General features: G+C 46.2%; 1 protein-coding gene across 2 annotated transcripts in view; it reads left to right on the forward strand.

Annotated features, from left to right (window-relative positions):
* ENTPD3 (ectonucleoside triphosphate diphosphohydrolase 3) overlaps window positions 1-25,110 on the forward strand; it is a 160,436-nt gene that overhangs the window by 45,185 nt on the left and 90,141 nt on the right. For both annotated transcript variants that reach the window (XM_063922331.1, XM_063922330.1), the window contains exon 2: window positions 20,324-20,457. In XM_063922331.1, the coding sequence (XP_063778401.1) occupies window positions 20,332-20,457 (126 nt within the window). In that variant the 5' untranslated portion in view covers window positions 20,324-20,331. The remainder of the gene's footprint in view (window positions 1-20,323; window positions 20,458-25,110) is intronic.

The following is a 25,110-nucleotide window of genomic DNA, read 5'->3' on the forward strand; positions in this document are numbered from 1 at the left end:
ATGCCCAACACATTTCCAATGCGCTTCTTGGTGCATGTCTGACTCTTTACTGCAACTCTGTCCGAACACCATCGCAGTGCATGCAAGCGCGGTGCAATTCAGATGCAAGACCAGATTAAATACATTGGCCCTCATTCCGAGTTGTTCGCTCGCAAGCGGATTTTAGCAGATTTGCTCATGCTAAGCCGCCGCCTACTGGGAGTGAATCTTAGCATCTTAAAATTGCGAACGATGTATTCGCAATATTGCGATTACACACCTCGTAGCAGTTTCTGAGTAGCTTCAGACTTACTCGGCATCTGCGATCAGTTCAGTGCTTGTCGTTCCTGGTTTGACGTCACAAACACACCCAGCGTTCGCCCAGACACTCCTCCGTTTCTCCGGCCACTCCTGCGTTTTTTCCGGAAACTGTAGCGTTTTTTCCCACACGCCCATAAAACGGCCTGTTTCCGCCCAGTAACACCCATTTCCTGTCAATCACATTACGATCTCCAGAACGATGAAAAAGCCGTGAGTAAAATTCCTAACTGCATAGCAAATTTACTTGGCGCAGTCGCAGTGCGAACATTGCGCATGCGCATTAAGCGGAAAATCGCTGCGATGCGAAGATTTTTACCGAGCGAACAACTCGGAATGAGGGCCATTGTACAATAAAAAAAAAAAAAACATTTTGGTCCCCACAGGAAAAAACACACACATTGGCCCCCAAAGAAAACAATAAAACAAATTGTCCCTTACAGGAAATACATTTTTGCCAATTTTCCACTGCTGTTTGAAATGCCCAGTGATACCAAGAGGTTTTATAATTCTTGGTTGTAACATCTATAATCATATAATCATTTATTTATTAACACTTATGTAGCACTATCATATTCCATTGTACTTTCTTTCAAAGTCGGGCAGGGGTGTATTTGGAACTAAAAGTGGCCCTGAAAAACACCAGAGGTATACTGTTTAACCATGGCGGCAGCAGTACTCCTCACATGTCAACAAACAAAACAGACCTCCAGTGCACATTGGCCAACCGGGAGTCTTCCCGGTGAACCCTATAGCCAATCTGACCCTGACTCAAAGTGAGGACTAGGTTGTTTTTTTGTTTTTCATTTTATACTGACAGTAAAGCTTCATTTGTTTCTTTTAATTCTGAAAAGCTGTGTGTGATCCTGGTTCAAACACCACTAAGTGTGATCCTGGTTCTAACACCACTCTATCGACCAAATACCTCGTACACGCTACACAATCTGCTGTACGATGACACAATATATAATTACATGTTTAATGTAACAGCACCACATTAATACGTTGCATCATCCCATCTTATTAATTATGTGTACACAGGAGACAATGGTTTTACAGAGGGTTCGCAGTACCGTGATTGCACAGCAAATCGTGTAGTGTGTGCCCATTGTAAGATTGTAGTCATTTCAGCTGCTGTGACTTGTCCTGCCTCAGTTTATCCATAGCGACTACTGTGCAAAGTAAGTCTGCCAAGGTTACCATGTAATTAAGAAAATAAGAACATAGCGCAATAACGCAATAGGAATATAGGGGGTCATTCTGACCCATTCGCTCGCTGCTGTTTATAGCAGCCGAGCGAACAGGTCTCTACTGCACGTGCCAGCGCCGTAGTGCCGTAGCAGGGCTGTCAATCAGGCAGAGGCGATCGCTGGGCGGGAGGGGGCGAAATGGCGTTTCGTAGGCGCGGTGCGGCCAATGCAGGCGTGGCCGGACCGAACGGGGGGCAGCCCGCAGCGGCTGCGTGGCGTCACACGCAGCCGCTGCGGCCAGCGGCAGCGACAAACAACTCCCGGCCAGCCGCAGGAGCTGCGCTGGCCGGGAGTTACTCCTGAAATACAAAAACATTGCCGCTGTGCGATGGCTTTGTATTTGTGCGGAGGGGCTGTCTGACATGCAGGGCGGACTAGCTCTGTGCTGGGCGTCCCCCCACATGTCAGGGAAGATGATCGTAGCTGTGCTAAATTTAGCACAGCTACGATCAACTCGGTATGATCCCCCATAGGACTTGGCAAAACTTGGGTTTGTCTGTGGGGACATGATTTTACATAGCCAATGAAATATGAAATATTGTTATTTCAAATGAGTCATACCCTCCAACTGTACCTTTTTAACAGGTACAGTACCTTTTTTTTATGGTCTGTACCGATTTTTGGCTCTCCAAACTTCCATTGAAAGTATAGGAAAAGGGGCGTGGCCATGCCCCCTTTACTCATGACCACGCCCCCTTTCATAATTTGTACCGATTTTTAAGTGTAAACTGTTGGAGGGTATGATGAGTTATAATCAAATGCAGTGCAGTGCAATATGACCAATATATATATAACTAGCTGTTCTACCCGTTCTTTGCACGTGAGTTTCTGATTTTCACGGCTGTAAATATTAATGGGTGTTAAAAATTTGGTAAATCTATAGAGATGTCTTAATGTAAGTAAATATTAATCCATGGTTCTTGGCATTACCCGAGGAGCACCGGTAGCAGATACGGTAAAAAGTAAAAGGACCATTTTTGGAGTTAATTACATTCTACCCACTGGAGGTGTAATCCAAATTTTGATCTGATTGTCCGTTTAGGCATTATCAGTCACGCACTGCAAGTCACGCATCGGTAATGACGTCATTATGTCAACCCCCTGTTCATCCCCTTAGGGGAGGTTTATTACAATTCTAATTACATAGTTTTCCTATTTCCCACCTGAAGAATACCTGTGTTAAATTTCAGCTTCCTAACATATCGGGAAGTAAGAGAATTAGTGATGAGTCAGTGAGTGAGTGAGTGAGTGAGTGAGTGAGGGCTTTCGTATATATATATATATATATATATATATATATTTATTTACAAATTCTGTACTAGAGTACTAAAGATATCACATATTTGTGAAAGCAGTCTATGGTTTACAGGGAAAACTTATAAGATCCTGTTTGTGGTATGTAAACCTAAATTTACCATTGTGCAAGATGCCAGTGAAAGCAGCAGTTACTGCCATTTGGCTTTGCCTACTAATGCTTGGGGCTGCATGTCACGCTCGGCAGAAGTTGGGGTTCCGACAACCGAGTTTTGGCTGAAGGGACAGCTACCTGTGAGGAGAGTAAACGAGGTGGCTGAATGTAATTCCTCCTCATGGGGTGGAAGCCAAACTAAGTGTTAATGTTGGCCGGAGGGCGTAAAGGAAAGGAGGACTTCGTAGGAAGATAACTGTAGTTTTAATGAATAATCAGGCTGTACACGAATATTGGAGATATTGAAGAAACTGGAAGAATTAGAGTCTATGGTTAAATGACTTGAAGAGTGAAGCTGAAGAGCTCCGGTAAAGAAGAACTGAAGACTATGTTTTATGATTAAAAGACGAAGCTGAAGTACTTGGACTTTGAAGTAATGAAGACGTGGTTTGTGATTGAAAGACGAGGCTGAAGAACTTGGACTTTGAAGAAATGAAGACTGTGGTTTGTGATTGAAAGACGAAGCTGAAAAACTTGGACTTTGAAGAAATGAAGACATCTGCGGGAACTGCCGTTAGCACCTGGAGCTCCTCTACGACCTGGGACCCCGTGAGCGCGTCCACGAGTGGCAACGGACTTAGACAGCAGGACTGCAGCAGCGTTTAGGTAACCAATGGATGAGAGCAACCAGGACCAGGGAACCAGAAGTAACCTGGGAGCACAGAGCTGGAGAACCTTTCACAAGGAAGTAACTTGAAGCACTGGCACTCTCCCTCTGAGCCAGCCCCCTTTTGTAAGGGGAGAACACGCAGGATTGGCTGGACACAGATTGGGAACTTCATTGGTAATACTCTGGTCTCCAACATGGCTGCCCCCAGCACACAGCTTTAGCCAGCTTCTGTCTCTGACACACTATACTGTGTCACCACTAGAGGACCTTACCGCAGTGATCCCTGCCGCAGCGCCTGGCTCTCCAGACCCTCGGCCCTTGGCAGCCGCACATCTGTCCAGGAGGACCCGCCAGCAGCTCCCTGCCACTGCAGCCACGCCAACTAGCGGGACAGTAAACCGCGGGAGCACCCGCCGGAGGTAAGGCTCCGGAGCCTGACGCTGCATTCTTAATGACTGCTTTACAGATGTCAATCTTGGGCAATGAGAAATTAGTTACCAGTTGCTTACTGCAGCAAAAAAAAATTACCCCTTTCACACAAACAAGCAAGGGAAGTAACTGCACCTACAGGGAAATGGAATGCATGGGAGCACAGTTAACTTCACAATGTCATGACTGTGGTTTTTGTGAACCCGTCGTGTTTGTGAAGTCCATGCCGGTAACTGAAGGACTATGTGTATATTTGGACGGTCTGTGGGAATCCATGAGATGAAGTAGTAAAGAGCAATGCCTGACCAGGGGTCGAACCCGGGCCTCGGCAGAGGGAGCCGTATCCTGACCACTGGATCACCAGGGACTTGGTGTTGATAGCAGGATGGTGAATGTATTGGTGAGAATTAACTGGATATACTGTCACAGGAGTAGGTGTTTGTGTACTCAAGGTTACTCTGAAATAGGTTCTCTGGAATTGCGCAGAACTGGGAGGAGAGCTGAAGACGTTGAACCGGACTGGTAACCGGTGAGACTGAGAACTGGGCTGGTTACCGGTGAGACTGAGAACTGCACTGTGAACCGGGCTGGGTACCGGTATAACTGGAACATGACTGTAATCCGGGCTGGTACCGGATATAACTGGAAACGCAACTGTATGTAGAACAATGACTGTGGCTGTGACTTTAAGGCAAGGCTGAAGAAGAACTGAAGACTGTAGCTGTGACTTTAAGATGAGGCTGAAGAATACTGCGGCTGTGCCTTTAAGACGAGACTGAAGAATACTGTGGCTGTGCCTTTAAGACGAGACTGAAGCACACTGCAGCTGTGCCTTTAAGATGAGACTGAAGAATACTGCGGCTGTGCCTTTAAGACGAGACTGAAGAATACTGGATATAACTGCTAACACAACTGTAATCCAGACTGGGTAGCAAAAGAGCAGAGTTTTAACAGAACCAAGGTAAAAGTGTTACCTCTTAGGGAGGTCAGCTATTAAGCTCACACAGGGCTGTGTGACACAAGGAACTGGCAGATTATGTAACACAAGTCTCTTTACTTATACTTCCTGGTCCTTGGTGATTGGTGAACAGAGTCAGGTGATTCAGTGAGTCTCAGGCTGGCACAGGATTGGATAGCTCCAGGTCAGGTGATCAGAACCTGTTACAACAGTACTTCAGGTTAGGCTCTAATGTGGAGTGAGGCCTAGCAGGCTGAAAAAACACTGAAGCCCGAACTTCTACAAATGAACAGAGGATGCTGACTTTTAGGTCTAAACTCCAGATGGTGAGCACAGTGAAGAATGTATCTGGTGACCACTGGAGTCAGAGAGGCATATAGTATAATGATAACAATGATTGCTGTGTAGGCACAGCATAGAGAGACTTGCTGAATTCAGATTCACACAGATGGTTAATTAACAGCTCGTTAACTCTCACCTTCCATGCAAAGAACTCAGTAGTCAGGAAACTCATGGTACTGGCAAGCCGTTTATCCTAGTGATCAGAAAATATGCAGGATCCAGGACAGATGGCAGAGGTAAGTCACCAAATATGAGAACTACAGTCAGGATCGTGACACACTCAGCTAGAGCTGAGCTAGACAATGTACTGGCGAAGATTGAGAGCTAGTAACTGGAACATATACCCCTTGGCTAGCTGGGATAGGCTGAGCAGAATCCGATGGTGCAGAGAGATCAGACTGGCTAAAGATTGGCTGAACCATGGTCAGGTGATTGGGACATGACACAGCAGTACTCTAGGTCAGGCTTTGATGTGGATGTGGCCTAGCAGGCTGGAAAATACTGAAGCCTGTATGTCTTGGAAGTGACAGCGGACACGGGTAACTTGTGATGGAGTGAGTCCGCATGCGGCAGGAGGGCCAAGTGACCCAGCAGCAGGGCAAACTGCACCGGGTTTTGACAAGTCAGACATTACAGTTCACAACAAGACAGTCAGATTGTGTGTACCTATACACTGCACATCTGGAAACTTATTGCAAAACCCTTGTATAATGGGTGCAAGGTGTGCAGTGCCCCTGGGTCCAGGGGGGCCCACACTGCACACCCTGCACCTAATTCTTGAATACTTACCCCTCTGGAGTGCCATGGTAGCTGCAGTACCTCACAAATCACCTGAAAATGACGCGGTGGCCATGTTCCCGGTGTTTCATGCATACAGTACACTGTAAGAAAATCCCCATAAAAATGACCACTGCACCATTTCCCTGGAGACCTGTATACTGTATGCACACTAGATACAGCTGCAATTACACACAGATGCATTTTTGCGGGAAAAAATTGAATAAAAGATGCTCTGCGCTACCGAGTTCCACCATGTCATGGTGCGACTTAAAGGGCTTTTTAGCGTGACTGCAGCAATGATGTAAGAGGACACAACTGTATGCCCACTAGTCTCCAAGCTTGGAGGAGACCTCTCCTCCATTGCAGCCAGCCATCACCATCCATTATGTTATATCAGATGCTGCTGCTGCAACTCTGATTATAATAATGCATTGTGTGTCCATGCCAGGAGCAGCCTAGATAACCCTGGCCGGAAGGGAACAGAGCAGACCTCAGCAGGCTTTGCCACCTCTCACCTTAGGGATGCTGCAGTCTTCTCCAAGCAAAAGGGGGTGCATTCTACAGCTGGGAGCTAATGTTACCCTAGGACCACCACTACCTACTCTGTCTGGCACCCAGGTCCCACTTCCCAGGTGTATCTCATCACCTTGGTGTCTGCCCAGCCCAAGGCCAAGACTCCCTATAGCGGCCTCTGTGTCTGGGTTGTTTGCTGCACCTTTACTGGAGACATGAAATTCTCCATAGAGAACCCATGGAAGCAGGTGTACTGGGATCATAGAGAACCCAGGGAAGCGGGTGTACTGGGATCCACAAGGTGGGTTCTGCGCCACTGTGCAGGTAGGAACTGTGCTGCTGCTGCCTCATGGAGGTGTGAGGGGAGGAGGAACACACAGTGGGCACAGCCAAGTAGGCAGTGCTGACAAGACAGGGAGGGTCCACCCTGTCTTTAGTGCTCCGGGCCCCCCGCAGGCTTAATCCGGCCTTGGAGATGGTGTCTTAGTATCTCTTGAACTATAAACTTGCATTGAAAGTTTAAGAAACATTGGCCCTCATTCCGAGTTGATCGCACCAAGCAACTTTTTGCTGCTGGTGCGATCAACTAATCTCCGCCTATGGGGGTGTGTATTTTAGCATATCAGGGCTGCGAACGCTTGTGCAGCCCTGCTATGCTAAAAAAGTTTCCTGCAAAACAAGACCAGGGTAAGAGTTACTTACCCTGTGCGACGGCTCCAGCGATGAAAGTCGCGGTCCAGACGTCAGACACCTGCCCACCAAACTCCTCGACACGCCTGCGTTGGACTCACCATGCCTGGAAAACTGTGAGTATCCACCCCGGAATGCCTCCCGCCTGTCCATCACATTTGTCGCTGGCGTCATTGTTGCCCGGCAATGACGTGCGTGCGCAATGGGTCCACCATGCGCATTTCTGACCCGTTCGGAATGACACCCATTGTTGCTTGCAGTGATATAAAGGTGTGTACACACAATGCAATATTATCATGTGATTTTGACTATATAGTCAAAATTGCAAGGAAAGTTAGTGCATATTGCAAGGTGTTAGCCAGCTGGCCAGGCCCGGCGCTACCCGCTCAGCGAAGGGATGCAGTGCAGGGAGGCGCTGGGACGCATAGGCGCCTTCACTGCTCTGCATCCCTTCCCTGCTGCGCCGTCCTGTCCCCCCTGCTGCTGCTGCTGCCACTGCTGTGTCTGTCACTGTATGACAGGCACTGGCAGCGGGCACCTGCAGCATGAAAAGCCTCCTCCCACCCCTCACCTCATCTCATCTGTGTGAGAGCGCCGAGTACAGGACAGAAGGGGGCGGAGCTACACGAACCGGTAGGGGGCGTGGCTAATCGGGCCATAAGGGGGCGGAGCTACACGGACCTGGCTGCTGTACAGAGAGAGACTGGATTAGGTAAGTGTAGGGTGAGAGAGAAGTGTGTGTGTATGGTGGGTGTGTATGTGTGTGTATATATGTGTGAATTGTGTGTGTGTGGTATGTCTGTGCGCGCGCTCTATGGACGCCACTACTGGGGGGGCATTACGTATAAGGACGCTATTACTACAGGGGGGCATTACGTGTAACAACGCTACTACTGGGGGGGCCATTACGTGTAAGGACGCTACTACTACTGGGGCTGGGGGCATTACGTATAAGGACGATACTACTACTGGGGTGCACTATGTATAAGAACGCCACTACTACTGCGGGGGCATTACGTATAAGGACGATACTACTACTTGGGGGCATTATGTATAAGGATGCTACTATTACTGGGAGGGCATTACGTATAACAATGCTACTACTACTGGGGGGAGGAAATTACGTATAAGGATGCTACTACTGCGTGGGGCATTATGTATAAGGATGGTGCTACTACTGGGGGCGCATTACGTATAAGAACGCTACTACTACTGGGATGGCATTACGTATAAGGACGCTAATACTACTGGGGGTGCACTACGTATAAGGACGCTAATACTACTGGGGGTGCACTACGTATAAGGACGCTACTACTACTGTGGGTGCATTATGTATAAGGATGCTACTACTACTGGGGGGGCATTATGTATAAGGACACTACTACTACGGGGGTGCATTATGTATAAGGACACTACTACTACGGGGGTGCATTATGTATAAGGACACTACTACTACAGGGGGGCATTATGTATAAGGACACTACTACTACAGGGGGGCATTATGTATAAGGATGCTACTACTACTGGGGGGGCATTATGTATAAGGATGCTACTACTACTGGGGTGCATTACATATAAGGACGCTACTACTACGGGTGGGGCATTACGTATAAGGACGCTGCTACTACTACTACTACGGGTGGGGCATTACGTATAAGATTAATAAGATTGTGCTACATTGTGGCGTAATTTTAAATGGGGGTACTACTGTGTGGCCATGCCCCTTACTTGTGAGACCACACCCCTTTTCCCGGCGCGCACCAAAGGAATATGGGAGGGCGCAAATTTATAGTTTGCAGGGGGGCGCCGAACACCCTAGCACCGGCCCTGCAGCTGGCGATACCGATTTGATCCCGATGCGCAATCCCGCATGGTTGTTATCGCAAGGTTAGATAGACTGTGCAGGTAAGTCAATTTTTACTATATTGTACAAAGTATGGTCAAAATCGGCCATAACCAAAATCGCACATATCCAAAATCGCAAGCACACAGTCAATATCGCATAGTCAAAATTGCACATAAGTCAATATGTCACCATGTGTATGCACCTTAGAAATGTATAATTGACAAAAATAATCACACTTTATAGAATGTTTTTTGTTTATATCAAATTTGTTATTAGTTTGTGGATCATAAAAGGCAAAACCAAAATACAGAGCTAAAGTGGTGTCATGTAACCTACACAAAATAATTTGGGTTGGTATTGAAATCCTGTCACTCACTATCCTGACCATCAGAATGTCGACAGTGCCATTCTGACTAAGTATTTAACCCTAACCCACCCATCCCTAACTGTCACCAACGAACCCCCCCCCCCGCCCCCCCCCCACACACACACACAGCAGAACCCCAGTACCTACCGACGGGATCCATCAGGATTCTGGCTGTCAAGATCTCGCTGCCGATTTTCTGTGGCTTGCTATCTCAGGGTGGCTTGCGAGGCCAAGATGACTGCATCTCGTGATGTAGTCCTTAGCCGCGCCACTCCCGGAAATCTGTTACCCTCATTTCCTACAATACTGGCCTCCCCCACCCCTGTCCCTCCCCTCGACCGCCTCTGCCTGTCATGCGCAGCGTGGGTCCTGCACATGCAAAGTTTCTCGACCATCAGGAAACTGCGCTGGGGATCCCAATAGTGATCCTTACTGAAATAGGCCCACTGTTTAGACACAACACATTTATTTCAACATGAAAGAGTTTCATAGATAAAAAAAACGTAGCTGAAAAATCTATCGTGACATTACTGTAAACTCTGCAGTTATCAGATTATACTATTACCATTAATTATCATCAGCTCAGTGTGAACATGTTGTAGCAACCTTTCATAGAAGTCACTTCTTGGGCTTGTCCATTCAAGCACTTATATGTTTTTTTCACGCATCGTTTCAGATTGTAACATATGAAAACCATGCTGGAAATAATTAGGGCAAAATGTCAGTATACAGCACATAGACATGCTTTAGGGTGTGTACACACGATGAGAGATTTTCTTTCGATTTTGACTATATAGTCAAAATCTCAAGAAAAGTTAGTGCAGATCGCAAGGTGAAAGTCACCTTGTGATTCCGATTCGATCCCGATGCGCGGTCCCGCCAGGTCAGCATCGCAAGAAAAGATAGACTGTGCAGGCAAGTCAATCCTTGCTAGATCGGTGTACTATCTATCTAGTTCATCTCACATGTCAAGGACATCTCACATAAGCCAAAATCTCACATAAGCCAAAATTGTAAGCACACATAGTCCATATCTCAAGAAAAGTTAGTCAAAATCTGTGCTATCTGGGCTCTGGGGAGTTCAAGGGAAATCGCAAGTGAAAATCGGGCATAGCAAGGATCTCACCGTGTGTACACAGTTTTATCAAGTACATATCTCCATTATTCCAACTGATTCAATTAATATTTAGAAAAAAAACAACTTACTAATATCTTCTAAATCAGTGCTTTTATATAATAAAATATTTATTTACTGTAAATGTAGTTTAAATTCCCGATGTGATTTAGACTGCAGCGATGTCTTACTAACAAGAAAAAGTTACAGTATTTTACAAATCACCACTTTTTAGACTTTGTGTCATAATTTGTTATGCATTTATACATACGTGCCTAGCCTCCCGGAAGTTGCTGGGGAATCCAGATTTTTCGGGTAGTCCTCCGCACTCCCAGAAGAGTAGGTATCCCTCTCGCATCCCACCCTCTTCCTAGTGAATCTGACAGATTACAGAGAAAACCACGCCGTCGTAGGCACCGTAAGGAGGAGGCAAGGCTTAATGACATGATTCGCATCATTAAGCCACACACCCTATCCGCAGACCCATGAATCATAGCATTTGTCCCATGGTAGGGGTGGAGCCTAATGATGTGTAAGCGGCCCCGCCCCCCCAAAGTGGCAAATAGTGTCTCTTCTCCGGGCTTCTCCCAGAGAGGAGACAGTAAAAGTAGGTAAGTATGCACTTATATAGTTATATATTTATATAGTTAGCACACACACTGCATCTAGTTTCAATACGTCATGCACCGCAAGATGCCTGGCGTGAGTGAGCCAACAGTTCCCGGGCAACTCTACTAACGTCAAGCGGCTATTTTTGCTGAAAATGTGTCTTATTTGCACCGCTATGTGATTTAGAGCAGACTCTGCTGAATAAATTTCTATGTGGAAAATGGGAGCTGTATGAGTTACCGACGTATGGAATCCTGGCGCTCAAAATACCGACGCCTGATTGTAACGAAGCTGACAGGGGTGAGTAAGGGGGGTTCTCCCCAACCCCACCTAACCCTAACATCCCCCCTTGGTGCCTAATGCATAACCAATCCCCGTAGGTGCCTAAACCTAACCACCTATCCCCACTGCCTAAACCTAACCCTCCCCCCTCGCAGCTTAACCGTAACCCTCTGAGGGGGTTGCCTAACCCTAATCCCCCTCCCCGCAGCCTAACCCTAATCCCCCAGAAACCAGCCTAACTCTAACCATCCCCCTGCAGCCTAAACCTAAACTCCTGCAATTTACCTGCCGTGCGGGATTATGGCTGTCGGCATCCTGGCGCGCGGGATGGTGTAGCCAATCTGGATTCCAATGTCAGCATTCAGAATAGGGTCAGTATTCCAGCGTGGGTATTCTGATTGGCGGGATACCGACAGCCGGGATCCTGACTGCTTCCCATGGAAAACACTGTAAGGTAGCATTTCGTATGCAGATACAGCCAGAGTCGCACACAGAATATAGGCATGTCGCATATCATTTTAATCAGCAGAGCAATGCGAATACGACTCATTTTCGGTGGAAATTTTTTCAAAAGATGCCTAACGTTAGGAAACACGCTCACAACTAGGCGCAACTAGAAAGGATGTTTAACGTGACTGCAGCAAGGATGAAGGAGGACACATCTGTAGGCTTATTCATTGGAGTAAGTTCATACCAGGCTCCTGGAGGTGAACTAGACAGTGGTGCCCCCCCTATTGGGGAACTCCAATGCATGCACAGTAGCACAGCTGAGGGGGCAAAGGAGGAAGTAATGTGTCAGTAATCCTCATAGTGTGTATAATCTCCAGCCACTTCTCCACAGTTCTCTTCATCCTCATTGTATTGTTTTGCATTGTTCTTCGGAAGGTAATAGGGAGTTAGAGTTTTCAAACAAATGGGAGGGGTCGTGATTGAGAATCTCACTCAGTGCGTGTCGTGCAAGATATATGCGCTCCTGGAGCAGCCGACCCAGTGCGAATACATATGCATGAGATGTGTGCAAACGGTTGCCCTGGAAGCCCAGGTAACTGATCTAGAGCAGATCGTTACGCGACTGAGGGATATTCATAATCTCGAGCAAAGTTTAGTGGAGCACAGTGGCGGAGTTGCAGGGGAGGACACCGGTAGATGAGGATAATCAGGTAGCCAGCTGAGTCACTGTTAGAAGGAAGAAAAAGGGGGGAGGCACAACATCGCTGAACTATCAAACTCAAACAAATTTGCCTGATTGGACGATGATTCGGTGGATGATAGCGAGGAAATTATGGAGCCAGAGGAGACTATTCCCTCTAGCAACCGGAGGAGTGGTCCCTCTGGCTCAGAAGGGATGAAAATTAGAGAGGCACCCAGGCAGATGGTCGTGGTAGGGGACTCTATCATCAGGAAGGCAGATAGTAGATTGTTGGGAGGGGCTGGGAACAACCCGGCTGTCTTGGTGCACATTGGTACCAACGACAAAGTTAGTGGTAGGTGGGATGTCCTGAAATATTATAGGGACTTAAGCCAGAAACTAAAAGAAAGGACATCTAAGGTAATATTCTCTGAAATATTACCAGTGCTAGCCCAGGGAGGCAGAGGGAGATCAGGGAGGTAAATGTGTGGCTTAGAGATTAGTGTAGGGAGGAGGGGTTTGTGTTCCTGGAACAGTGGGCGGACTTCTCAGTCAGGCGCCATCTTTTTTGTTGCGATGGATTGCACCTGAATGAGGAGGGGGCTGCGGTGCTGGGGGGGAAGGATGGTTAGTAGGTTGGAGGAGCTTTTAAACTAGGAGGGGGGAGTGTATAGCCGGAAACTATGGGTCATGCAGTGAGAATAGTAAGGATGGTGGTAGTGAGCTAAATGGGGGTGGAGAAGGGGGCAGGGAAAGAGCAGCCGGCAAGGGCAAGGGTATTTACATGGGTTATAAAAAGGGTATTAACAAAGGTATTGCCAAAACATTAACTAACAACAATTATGTGTCATTATATAGAAAATGATGTACGTAGCATAAGGGAAAATACTTATGGCGGGGCAGAGAGTTTAGACGGAAACTTTAGGTTGATCAAAGAGAAGAGTAAGGTGGGCAGTATTAAGTATGGTGGGGGTGGAGAGGGAGCGAGAAGGACAGTCAGTAAGAGTAACTCTAGGGAGGTACTAGTAAACCATAATAGGATACCTTTAAAAAAAAACAAACGGGCAAGGGAAACACTAAACTAAAATGTATGCTTGCAAACGCAAGAAGCCTAGCAGGTAAAATGGGGGAATTGGAATTGTTAGCATCAAAGGCCAAGTATGATATTATAGGTATTGCGGAAACATGGTGGGATGACTCTCATGATTGGGTTGCAAACTTGGAGGGTATTCTCTTTTCAGGGCAAGCAAAAGAGGAGGAGGTATATGTCTTTATGTTAAACCATCTCTTAAACCAGGGTGGGGAACCTCAGGCCCGCGGGCCGTATAAGGCCCTCAGAGCCACTTGATCCGGCCCGGCCAGGCTCACCTAACCGTGGAGATGCCGGACGCCCGCTGAGATTTTGTTACTAGCGGGCGCCCGGCTTCTTCCACTCAGCAGTAGCCGAAGGCAGGAGCTCACTCCTGAGCTCCGGCTTCCGGCTCTGGCAGTGTACGTTTGCGGCTGTGCGGTGCTATGGGAGAGATGTCACAACGTCTCTCCCATAGTTCTGAGGAGTGGGTGGCCAAGCGGAGGGCAACGGTCTGGAAGCAGGAGCGGGGCTGGTGAGTATTGTGGTTTTTTTTCTTTTAATGTGTGTGTGTGTAAGCGGTGCTACTAGGGGGCATATCTAATAGAGCATATTTAATGGGGCATAACAACTGACTGGGGGTATATATATGGGGGGCATAACTACTGACTGGGGGCAGGCTAATTTTTAAGTTGATAATTTTTGTATGGCCCCCGAAGGATTTGATAAATATCCAAATGGCCCTTGGTAGAAAAAAGGTTCCCCACCCCTGTCTTAAACCATGCTTAAAGGAGGTTATTTATGAGGGGACTGGCGATAATGTGGAGTCACTGTGGGTTGATATCTCAAGTGGGGGTATTGATGCAAAAAAACTAGTCATAGGCACGTGCTACAAACAGCCGGATATTAGCATACATGAGGAAGTACAACTCTTGCAGCAAATCAAAAGGGCTGCAGGATTGGGGGACATCCTAGTGATTGGGGATTTTAATTATCCTGATTATAAATTGGAGTAACGATTGTGTTAAATCTAGGGGCAACAGGTTCTTAAATATGTTAAAGGATCACTACTTGTCTCAGTTAGTCGAGGACCCAACTAGGGGTAAAACTACTCTGGATCTAGTAATTACTAATAATGTGGACATTATATCAAACACTTAAGTTGAGGAGACTTTGAGTAACAGTGATCACTATATGATCACATTCAACATCAGTTTCAGGAAATATAACTATAAAGGTTCAACCAAAACATTTAACTTTAGGAAGGCTAATTTCAGTATGCTGAGATGTGCACTAAACGACATTGAGTGAGAAGTTTTGTTTCATAACAAGAACACTTCGGAAATGTGGGATGCTTTAAAAGGGTTGCTAGATAGCAATATTCACAAATTTATTCCCATGGGCAGTAAACGCAGGAGTACCAAACGCAAACCGATGTGGCTTAACAAGAAGGTCAAGGCAGAAATTGATTAAAAGAAGCGTGCTTTCAAAGCATTTAAATCTAATGGAAAGGAGGAGTCATTCCATTACTACAAGGAATGCAATAAAAGATGCAAAAAAGCAATAAGAGCAGCTAAAATTGAAAACGAAAAGCAAATCACTATATAGAGTAAAACCAATCCTAAAAAGTTTTTTAAATACATAAACAGTAAAAGGTTAAAAAAGGAGAACATAGGTCCAATAAAAGATGAATTTGGAGTATTGATAAATGATGACGAAATAAAAGCGGAAATACTGAATAAATTTTTTTCATCAGTGTTCACCAGAGAAGAACTGACGGTGGGAGTAGTGCATAACGATAGTGACAGTAATGATTCATGTTAGATACTTGTTTAAGTGAATAATTAGTCCGGGAGAGACTAAGCAAAATTAAGATTAATAAATCACCTGGCCCTGATGGACTTCACCCAAGGGTTCTTATGGAGCTTAGGTCACAACTAGCAAGACCCCTATACTTGATTTCCAATAGTTCAATTAGATCAGGCATGGTACCGAAGGATTGGCGTATAGCTGAGGTAGTGCCATTATTTAAAAAGGGATCCAAAAATCATCTGGGTAACTACAGACTGGTTAGTTTGACATCTATAGTGGGGAAAATATTGGAAGGAATTCTAAGAGATAGCATACAGGAGTATCTGCAGACTGCTAAGATTATTAGCAAGAACCAGCATGGGTTAATTAGGGACAGATCATGTCAAACTAACTTACTTAGCTTCTATGAGGAAGTGAATGACAATCTTGACCAGGGAAAAGCAGTGGATGTGGTCTACTTAGATTTTGCAAAAGCCTTCGATACAGTGCCTCACAGAAGACTGATCATCAAATTAAAGGAGCTTGGCCTAGGAAAAACTGTTTGTACATGGATAAGTAACTGGCTGGATAACAGGGTACAGTGAGTAGTGGTCAACGGGAAGTCCTCAAGCTTGACACCAGTAGTCAGCGGAATACCACAAGGGTCCGTACTCGGGCCACTACTGTTCAACATATTTATCAATGACCTAGAAATAGGCCTAGAAAGCACATTGTGCAGATGATACTTAACTGTGTAGGGTAATTTAATTCGGAAATAGATGTGAAGTCTCTACAGAATGACTTATCTAAATTTGAAATCTGGGCGTCTAAATGGAGAATGAGGTTCAATATAGAAAAATGCAAGGTTATGCATTTAGGGAATAAAAACAAACTTGCATCCTACATATTAAACGGGGAAAGTCTAGGGGTAACAGTATTGGAAAAAGATTTGGGGGTACTCATTGATAATAGGCTTAATAACCGTATACAATGTCAAAGCGCAGTAAAGAAGGCAAGTAAGGTGCTAGCGTGCATAAAACGGGGAATTGATACAAGGGACGAGGATGTAATCCTGCCGCTGTACAAATCATTGGTGCGTCCGCACCTGGAATATTGTGTTCAGTTTTGGGCACCACTGTATAAAAAAGATATCAGTGAACTCGAAAGGGTTCAAAGGCGAGCTACTAAATTGATTAAAGGGCTAGAGGGACTGGATTACGAGGAAAGGCTTACTAGGTTGAATATGCATACACTGGAAAAGGTGCATCTAAAAGGAGACATTATTAATATCTTCAAATATGTAAAGGGACATTACAAAGAGTTATCAGAGAAATTATTTATTAAAAGAACTCTGTTTAGGAAACGTAGGCACTCGCTGAGGCTGGAGGAGAGAAAATTCCGTACGCAACGGAGGAAAGGGTTCTTCACTGTTAGGGCAATAAGGATTTGGAATTCCCTGCCAGGGAAGGTGGTAATGGCGGACTCTGTAAATGTATTTAAAAAAAGGATTGGATAAATTTCTGATTGAAAATGATATCCAAGGTTATAACATTTAAAATATTGACGTTGATAATCCGGGTGTAACATGATTTATAGTTGTTAAGTAGTCATAAAACATTACTTCAGCAGGTACATTATAACACACTCAACTTAATACAGAATTCAGGTTGAACATGATGGGCATTTTGCCTCTATTCAACCTCAATTACTATGTTACTATGTATTCCCCTTGTGCATCTTCAGCCTCTTTCCCTCATTTTTCTGCAGCTCCAGCCCCACTGTTTCTATTCAGCCCCAGCCAGCCTCCCATTGTCTCTCCAATTCCAGTCAGCCTTTCTTTCTTTCTTTCTCTTTCTTTCTTTCTTTCTTTCTTTCTTTCTTTCTTTCTTTCTTTCTTTCTTTCTTTCTTTCTTTCTTTCTTTCTTTCTTTCTTTCTTTCTTTCTTTCTCTCCAGCCCCAGCAAGCACCCTTCTTTCTCACCACCTCCAGCCAGCCCCTTTATGTCTCAACAACTATCTAGTCCCAGCCAGCCCCCTTATGTCTCTTCATCCCCAGCCAGCCCCCTTCTATCTAACCAGCTGCAGCCCCTTCTGTCTCTCCAGCCCACTTCTGTCTCACCAGCTCCCCAGTTCCAGCCAGGCCCCTTCTGTCTCTCCATCCCCAGCCTGCCATCATCTGTGTCATCATCTACAGCCAGCCCCCTTCTGTCTCCCCAGCTCCCCAGTTCCAGTCAACCCCTTTATATCTATCCAGCCCCCTTCTGTCTCTTAAACCCCAGTTAGCCCACTTCTATCTTACCTAATCCCCATCTTTAGCCAGTCCCCTCTGTCTCTCTAACCCACAACCAACTCCCTTCTGTCTCCCCACCTCCAGCCAGCCCCCTTCTGTCTCAACAACTATCTAGCCCCAGCCAACCCCCTTCTGTTTCTCCATCCCCAGCCAACCCCCTTCTGTCTAATCAGCTCCAGCCAGTTCCCTTCTGTCTCTCCGGCCCCCTTCTGTCTAACCAGCTCTAGCCAGTTCCCTTCTGTCTCTCCAGCCTCCTTCTGTCTAACCAGGTCCAGCCAGTTCCCTTCTGTCTCTCCAGCCCCTTTCTGTCTCACCAGCTCCCCAGTTCCAGCCAGGCCCCTTCTGTCTCTCCATCCCCAGCCTGCCATCGTCTGTCTCACCAGCATCACAGCTCCAGCCAGTTCCCTTCTGTCTCTCAAGCCCCAGCTAGCCCCCTTCTGTCTCTCCAGCTCCAGTCATCTCCCTTCTGTCTCTCCAGCACCATCCAACCTATTTCTATCTCACCTAATCCCCATCTTCAGCCAGCCGCCTCTATCTCTCTAACCCACAACCAGCTCCCTTCTGTCTCTCCAACTCCAGCCAACCCCCATCTATTTCTCCAGCTCCAGCCAGACCCATTCTGTCTCTCCAGATCCAGCCAGCCTCCTGCTGTTTTGATAGCCCCCTTCTGTGTCTCCAGCCCCAGTCAGCCCCCTACTGTCTCACCAGCTCCCCACAGTTCCCTTCTGTCTCTCTACCCCCAGACAGCCCCCATGTGTTGCTCCAGCTCCCACATTCCTCTGCCTTCAGCCCACACTCTCTTACCTTCTTCTTGCTACCATTGCTCCTCTTCGCTCCGCAGCTTTTCTGTCAGTAGTATGGTGCAGTGTGACATTATGATATTGCAAAAAACAACAAAAATGCACTGATTGATCCATCTATAACTGTTGCCTGTGCTGCTGCAGTGATCAGGGTGAAGGTATAGATGGATTTATCTGTGCCCCTTGCATCCCCATGACAGCTAGCACCTGGAGGCTAATGATTCCATTGCTTGCAAGAGTTCTTACACTGCGCTTATTAGTCTCTAGAATTCCGATAGGCAATTTCTGCAGCCGTGTAGTATCTTATATCTTATCATTATGAGTGTGTTTGCATTTGATATATAAATAATAATGATCATAGAAAAGTATTATTTTGCTTTACTATAAGGTGTAGTGCACATTTTACTGTAACTTATAGGAACTTATATCAGAAGCCTCAACAAGTTCTGAAACCAAATAGCTGACCAAGTGCTTTTATACAGGTCACAGAAATCCAAAGTGGAGTCTTTGCTTATGTGCACATTTTGCTAATGAACACTGAAATGATAACATCAGAACTCACTGATTATAAGCGGTGACATAATAACTCACTGTTTATACTGATACATTACAGGAATTTTTACATATATTGGCTATTGTAAAATTGCTATTAGCTTTCTATTTTTGCTTATACCTCCATACCTCCCAACATGACTCACTCCAGGAGGGACAGAATGCTCTGCTTCATGACTTTCTCTTAATTCATGACTGCCGGCACCTGTGTTGAACAGGTTAATGGATAAGAAAGGTGTTTCAGCACATGTGATGGCAATCATATATTAAGAGGGAAGTCCAGGAGCAGAGCATTCTGTCCCTCCTGGAGAGGGTCATGTTGGGAGGTATGTACCTCCCATTTTACTTCAGTATATAGCTAACATAGGTGTGCACAGAGGGGGTTCCTGGTGCGCACAGGCACCCCCTAATGTCTGGCACCCCAATCTCCCATGCCTGATGCAGCGATTGCCGAGCAGGCTGATTACTGTCCCCTTTGCGCTGCACCCTGTCAGGATTGCATAACTGACCGGACGCCTGGGTTAATCAAGGGTGCCACTGCCACCGGCTTTCAAACTCCATGTACAAAAACATGCTCGCACACCCTCTTGCCACACCCGCCACATGCCCACCTCTCTCCTTCTATGCTATGCCAATGCCAGCCACTGATGAGGATCAGCATGCAGCCAGCTTTCCTCTTAGGAAGACAAATTCAATACTGGCAGGCGGTCGGTAGCAGCATTGACACGTCACTCGTTTTTACCAGCAGCAGCAGTACTAGTCTGTGACTGTCAGTGTCAGTGAGTGACTGACTTGTAAGTAAGCTGCTGCAGCTTGCAGGGGAAAGAGAGGGGGAGCCAGACCAGGCTGAGGAGCAGCAGAGTAATTGCAGTGAGTGCCATCAGGGGTGTTTGTTTGGTGCACACCACAACATCTGACAATGTATCTGCTTTATTAGGATTGGTACAAGGGTGGATATTTTATATGCGTTGACCATCAATAGATGGTGCTAGACACGCCCATAAGGCGGTGCTAGACACACCCCTCCGATGGTGCACCCCCTAATAAAATGTGCTGCGCACGCCTATGATAGCTAAATATTCTGTTATTTATAGTGCAAACAGCCATGGCTAATTGTATTGTCTTGTTTGTATTACAGATACAGGGATGCCTTTAAAGGTGAAAGTCCCTCTCATTGTTACTGTTGTGTTTCTCTTAGTCAGTGTATCTGTTATCATTGCAATTGCGTATGTCCAGATTCACCATGAGCAGGCCCTCTCTCCTGGCCTGAAGGTAAGTAATGTTAACCTTGATCTTTTAATTCATATAATTGTGTCTTATTCAGCCTGGTCCCAAATATATATCTGTAAATCGGCTCCTTACAATAACTATTTTTATCTCCAAATAAAATACAATATATTATTGTCAAATGAAAATAAATAATAATAATCAGGAAATGCTTTAAGTAACATTACAGCCGTATCAGTAATATACCGTCAGCATATTCACTGTAGATATAGTGACTGTTGACTAAAGGTGTATATCCCATGGAATTTAGACATTTCGAACAGTATGGGAAGAGTCCTAATTTGTTATATTATATAATTTATTTAGTAAATAAAGTACCCAAGTTGAGCTGAAAGTAATTTGTGCCTGGTACATAAAGATGATAATTGAGCAGTAATGGTGAGGACAACTGATACTGCAGTGATGAGGCCAAAATGGATCAGACTGTAGGTGAATGTTTATACGCAAAAAAAAGACTGTGCAAAAAATGTTGCAGCAACCTGTATTTGTATTGAGACACCCACCGGAAGCTGTGCAAATCCCAGCGGTTGCAAACACAGAGGCAGCTTCTGTCGCAGATCAGTCGATAATCGAAGTTACGAGTAGCCTTATAGTTGCGTAGCATAGCCGCAGAATGCTGGAAATATTGCTGTTGCATACGGAATCACAGTAGCAGCCTCAAACATGCCCCCAAAATGGTCGCAACACACCTGTGTATCTGCCGCCACTCCCTGCTACTGCCTAAAAACCGTGCCTGGCTGTCAAAAACTTTGCAAATAAATCCTCTCTGCGACCGACATCATAAGAGCATTGCAGCACAAGCAAGCGCGGACAGATGATAATTGCCCAACTGCACAAAAAATCGGGTCCGCGTACGTCTCTGAACGGGATGCGGTCAGGATGCCGCCGGACGGAATCCCGGCGGTCGAAATACCGACGCCGGAATCCCGACAGCCACAATCCCGACATATTCTCCCTCCGTGGGTGTCCACGACACCCATAGAGGGAGAATATAATAGTGTGCCGAGCGTAGCGAGGCACCGTGCCCGCAGCGTGGCGAGCGAAGCGAGCCCGCAAGGGGCTTCGTTCCGCTCACCACCCCTGTCGGGATTGTGTGGTCGGGATTCCGGCGTCGGTATTTCGACCGGCGGCATTTAGTACTGATCCCCTCTGAACCAGGCCCATTGACTCACAGGGCTCCCATATAGAATGCAGTTTTCTAGATATGCCTTTGCCGGCACCACTTCACAGTGGTAGAAAACTATTTTTATTTCCTCAGTACCCAGGCCTATGGCCACTCTCTGTGGCCCTGCTGAGAACGGATAAAGGAGTGATATGATGCTATAATCTAGTGCAGCGGTTCCCAACCTGTGGTACGCGTACGCCCGGGGGTACGCTGCAGACTGCTCGGGGGTACTTAAATACAAAGCCAGTAATGGCGGAAGTCTCCAGCGTCCCCGTCCCCACGGAGGACACCGGACAGTCCTGAAAGTGTGGCGCTAAACCTGCATTTCCCGGCCTTCTGGGAGCATGACTGTGATGTAATTACGCTCCCGCAGCTGGCGCAGAGATGACCCTGGGGGCTGGCTGGGCATGTTGTATAGGTCGCAGCGTCTCTGTCACCACCGCGTGTTGTTTTTCTCTTGCTGGTGGGGGACAGGCAGGGACCAGGGCGGCAAGAGTCAGGACTCAGAGGTAATTGAAAGAATTTTAATCACTCAGCATTGTGAATTCTGTGGAACTGAAGAAAAAATTTAAATAAATAAATAAATATATATACCTAACAAATTTTTCTGCTGAGAACGGATGGGTGGGGGGGATTTATGAGATGAGGGGGTACTCATAAATGAAAAACCTAATCAAAGGGTATGGGAGAGAAAATAGGTTGGGAACCGCTGATCTAGTGCATGGGTCTTCAACCTGCAGAACTCCAGCTGCTGCGGAACTACACAACCCAGCATGCCCTGCCTCACTTTTAAGATGCCTTAATAGCGAAACTGTGGCAGGGCATGCTGGGATGTTTAGTTCCACAACAGCTGGAGGGCCACAGGTTGAAGACCTATGATCTAGTGTCAGAAGTGATCAGCCTTATCAGTTTAACATTGTAAGTATGGAGATGTCAGAATCCAGTAACACATTTAAAGAAAATATGGCTTTGTTGCTATTGACAGTTTCATGTTGACAGCATTAAGGATCACATTCACAGCTGTGATGCTACTTTTTAGTGCATGCCCATTTCTTTAAGTTCATTTTGCTATTACGCAGGAACCAGTTCCTATCATGTGACTTGTAACTTCCATTTATATTAGTAACATAGTAACTAAGGTTGAAAAAAGACAATTGTCCATCGAGTTCAACCTATTTGTGGTCTCCTATGCAGTCTTATTATAGGACTAGTTATTTTTATGTTAGGACTAGTTATATTAACTATAATGCGTGCCTACGCACCATAACCCTGAATATCTTTATCCAATAGGAATTTATCTAACCCATTCTTAAACGTGTTGAGTCCGCCATTACTACTCTCTCAGGCAGGGAATTCCAAACACGTATTGTCCTTACTGTGAAAAAACCTTTTCGCCTCAATGTGCGGAAACTCCTCTCCTCTAATCTAAGCGAGTGACCACGTGTCCTCTGTGCTGATATTATAGAAAACAGGTCCCTCCCAAGCTCTGTGTATTGACCCCTTATATATTTGTAGATGTTGATCATGTCCCCTCTTAGTCTCCTCTTTTCCAATGTAAACATTCCTAGCCTTGCAAGCCTTTCCTCGTATTCCAGCGTCTCCATGCCCTTGATTAGCTTGGTCGCCCGCCTCTGAACCTTTTCTAGCTCCAGGATATCCTTTTTGTAATATGGTGCCCAAAATTGCACACAGTATTCAAGATGTGGCCTCACTAGTGATTTATATAATGGGAGTATAATACTCTTGTCCCTTGCATCAATTCCCCGTTTTATGCATGCTAATATCTTATTAGCCTTCTTTGCTGCACTTCTACTTTGGGTACTGATGCTTAATTTGTTATCTATGTGAACCCCTAAGTCTTTTTCCAGTACAGAATCCCCTAATATTACCCCATTTAGTATGTAGGTGTTATTTTTGGTGTTTTACTTAAAAATTTCCCCAGAGACTGACCTAGACATTTTTCTCACAAACTCATGAAGAAATATCAATATATTGCACTGAGCATGTTGTGTGGTTGCTCCGACACTGAGAAACAAATGTAAGCGGTTGGACTAAATGAACACTGGCCCTCATTCCGAGTTGTTCGCTCGCTAGCTGCTTTTAGCAGCATTGCACACGCTAAGCCGCCGCCTACTGGGAGTGAATCTTAGCTTTGCAGAATTGCGAACGAAAGATTAGCATAATTGCGAATAGAAATTTCTTTGCAGTTTCTGAGTAGCTCGGGACTTACTCTGCCACTGCGATCAGTTCAGTCAGTTTCGTTCCTGGTTTGACGTCACGAACACACCCAGCGTTCGCCCAGACACTCCTCCGTTTCTCCAGCCACTCCCGCGTTTTTCCCAGAAATGGCAGCATTTTTTCGCACACGCCCATAAAACGGCCAGTTTCCGCCCAGAAACACCCACTTCCTGTCAATCACACTCCGATCACCAGAACGATGAAAAATCCTTGTTATGCCGTGAGTAAAATACCTAACTTTTTTGTGTAAAATAACTAAGCGCATGCGCTCTGGTAACCTTGCGCATGCGCAGTAAGCGACTAATCGCAATATAGCGAAACTCGGCAACGAACGAAAAACTCGGAATGAGGGCCATTGTGGGGTAAATTTAGTATGGTGGGAGGTTTTTTTTTTTTTTTAGAACTGGTGATGTTGCTCAACAAATCAGATACTAATTAACATTTATCTAGCTGCTTCCAGAAGATAATAGATAAAGGGGTCTTTTCATGAAGCAGTGAAAAGAGTGGAGAAGTGAACCTGTAGAGAAGTTGCCCATGGCAACCAAACAGCTGTTCCGTACAATTGAATAATATGCAAATTCTAAATGTTACTTCAATGCTGATTGGTTGCCATGGGCAACTTCTCCACTGGCTCACTTCTCCACACTTTTCACTGCTTCATGAATAGACCCCAGAATCTGATTGGTTCCCATGGGCAACATCACCAGTTCTAAAAAAACCTCCCACCTTAGTAAATTTACCCCAGAGCGTGTGTTGAGTATGTGTTGTGAATTATACGTAATTGCTTTATTCCACTACTGGGGTCATTCTGACCCGATCACTTGCTGCAGTTTTTCGCAGCGCAGCGATCGGGTCGGAACTGCACATGCGCCGGCACAGCAGTGCGCCGGCGCATGGCAGCCATCGTTGCCTAGCGATTGCCTCTGAGGCAGAGGCGGTCGCTGGGCGGGAGGGGGCTGGACGGCGGCGTTAAGCCGCCGTTTAGGGGGAGCGGTCCGGCCAGCGCAGGCATGGCCGGAGGGTTGGGGGGGGGGACGGTCCGCGGCGGCTGCGTGACGTCACACGCAGCCGCTGCGGGTCGGGGAGCGATGAGTAGCTCCCGGCCAGCACGCTAAAGCTGCGCTGGTCGGGAACTACTCCTGAAGTGCAAATGCATTGCCGCTGTGCGATGCCTTTGCACTTCTGTGGGGGAAGCCGGCACTAATATGCGGGGCGGACTAGCCCTGTGCTGGGCG

Source organism: Pseudophryne corroboree, chromosome 5 (assembly GCF_028390025.1).
Source record: "Pseudophryne corroboree isolate aPseCor3 chromosome 5, aPseCor3.hap2, whole genome shotgun sequence".
Lineage (NCBI taxonomy): Eukaryota > Metazoa > Chordata > Amphibia > Anura > Myobatrachidae > Pseudophryne > Pseudophryne corroboree.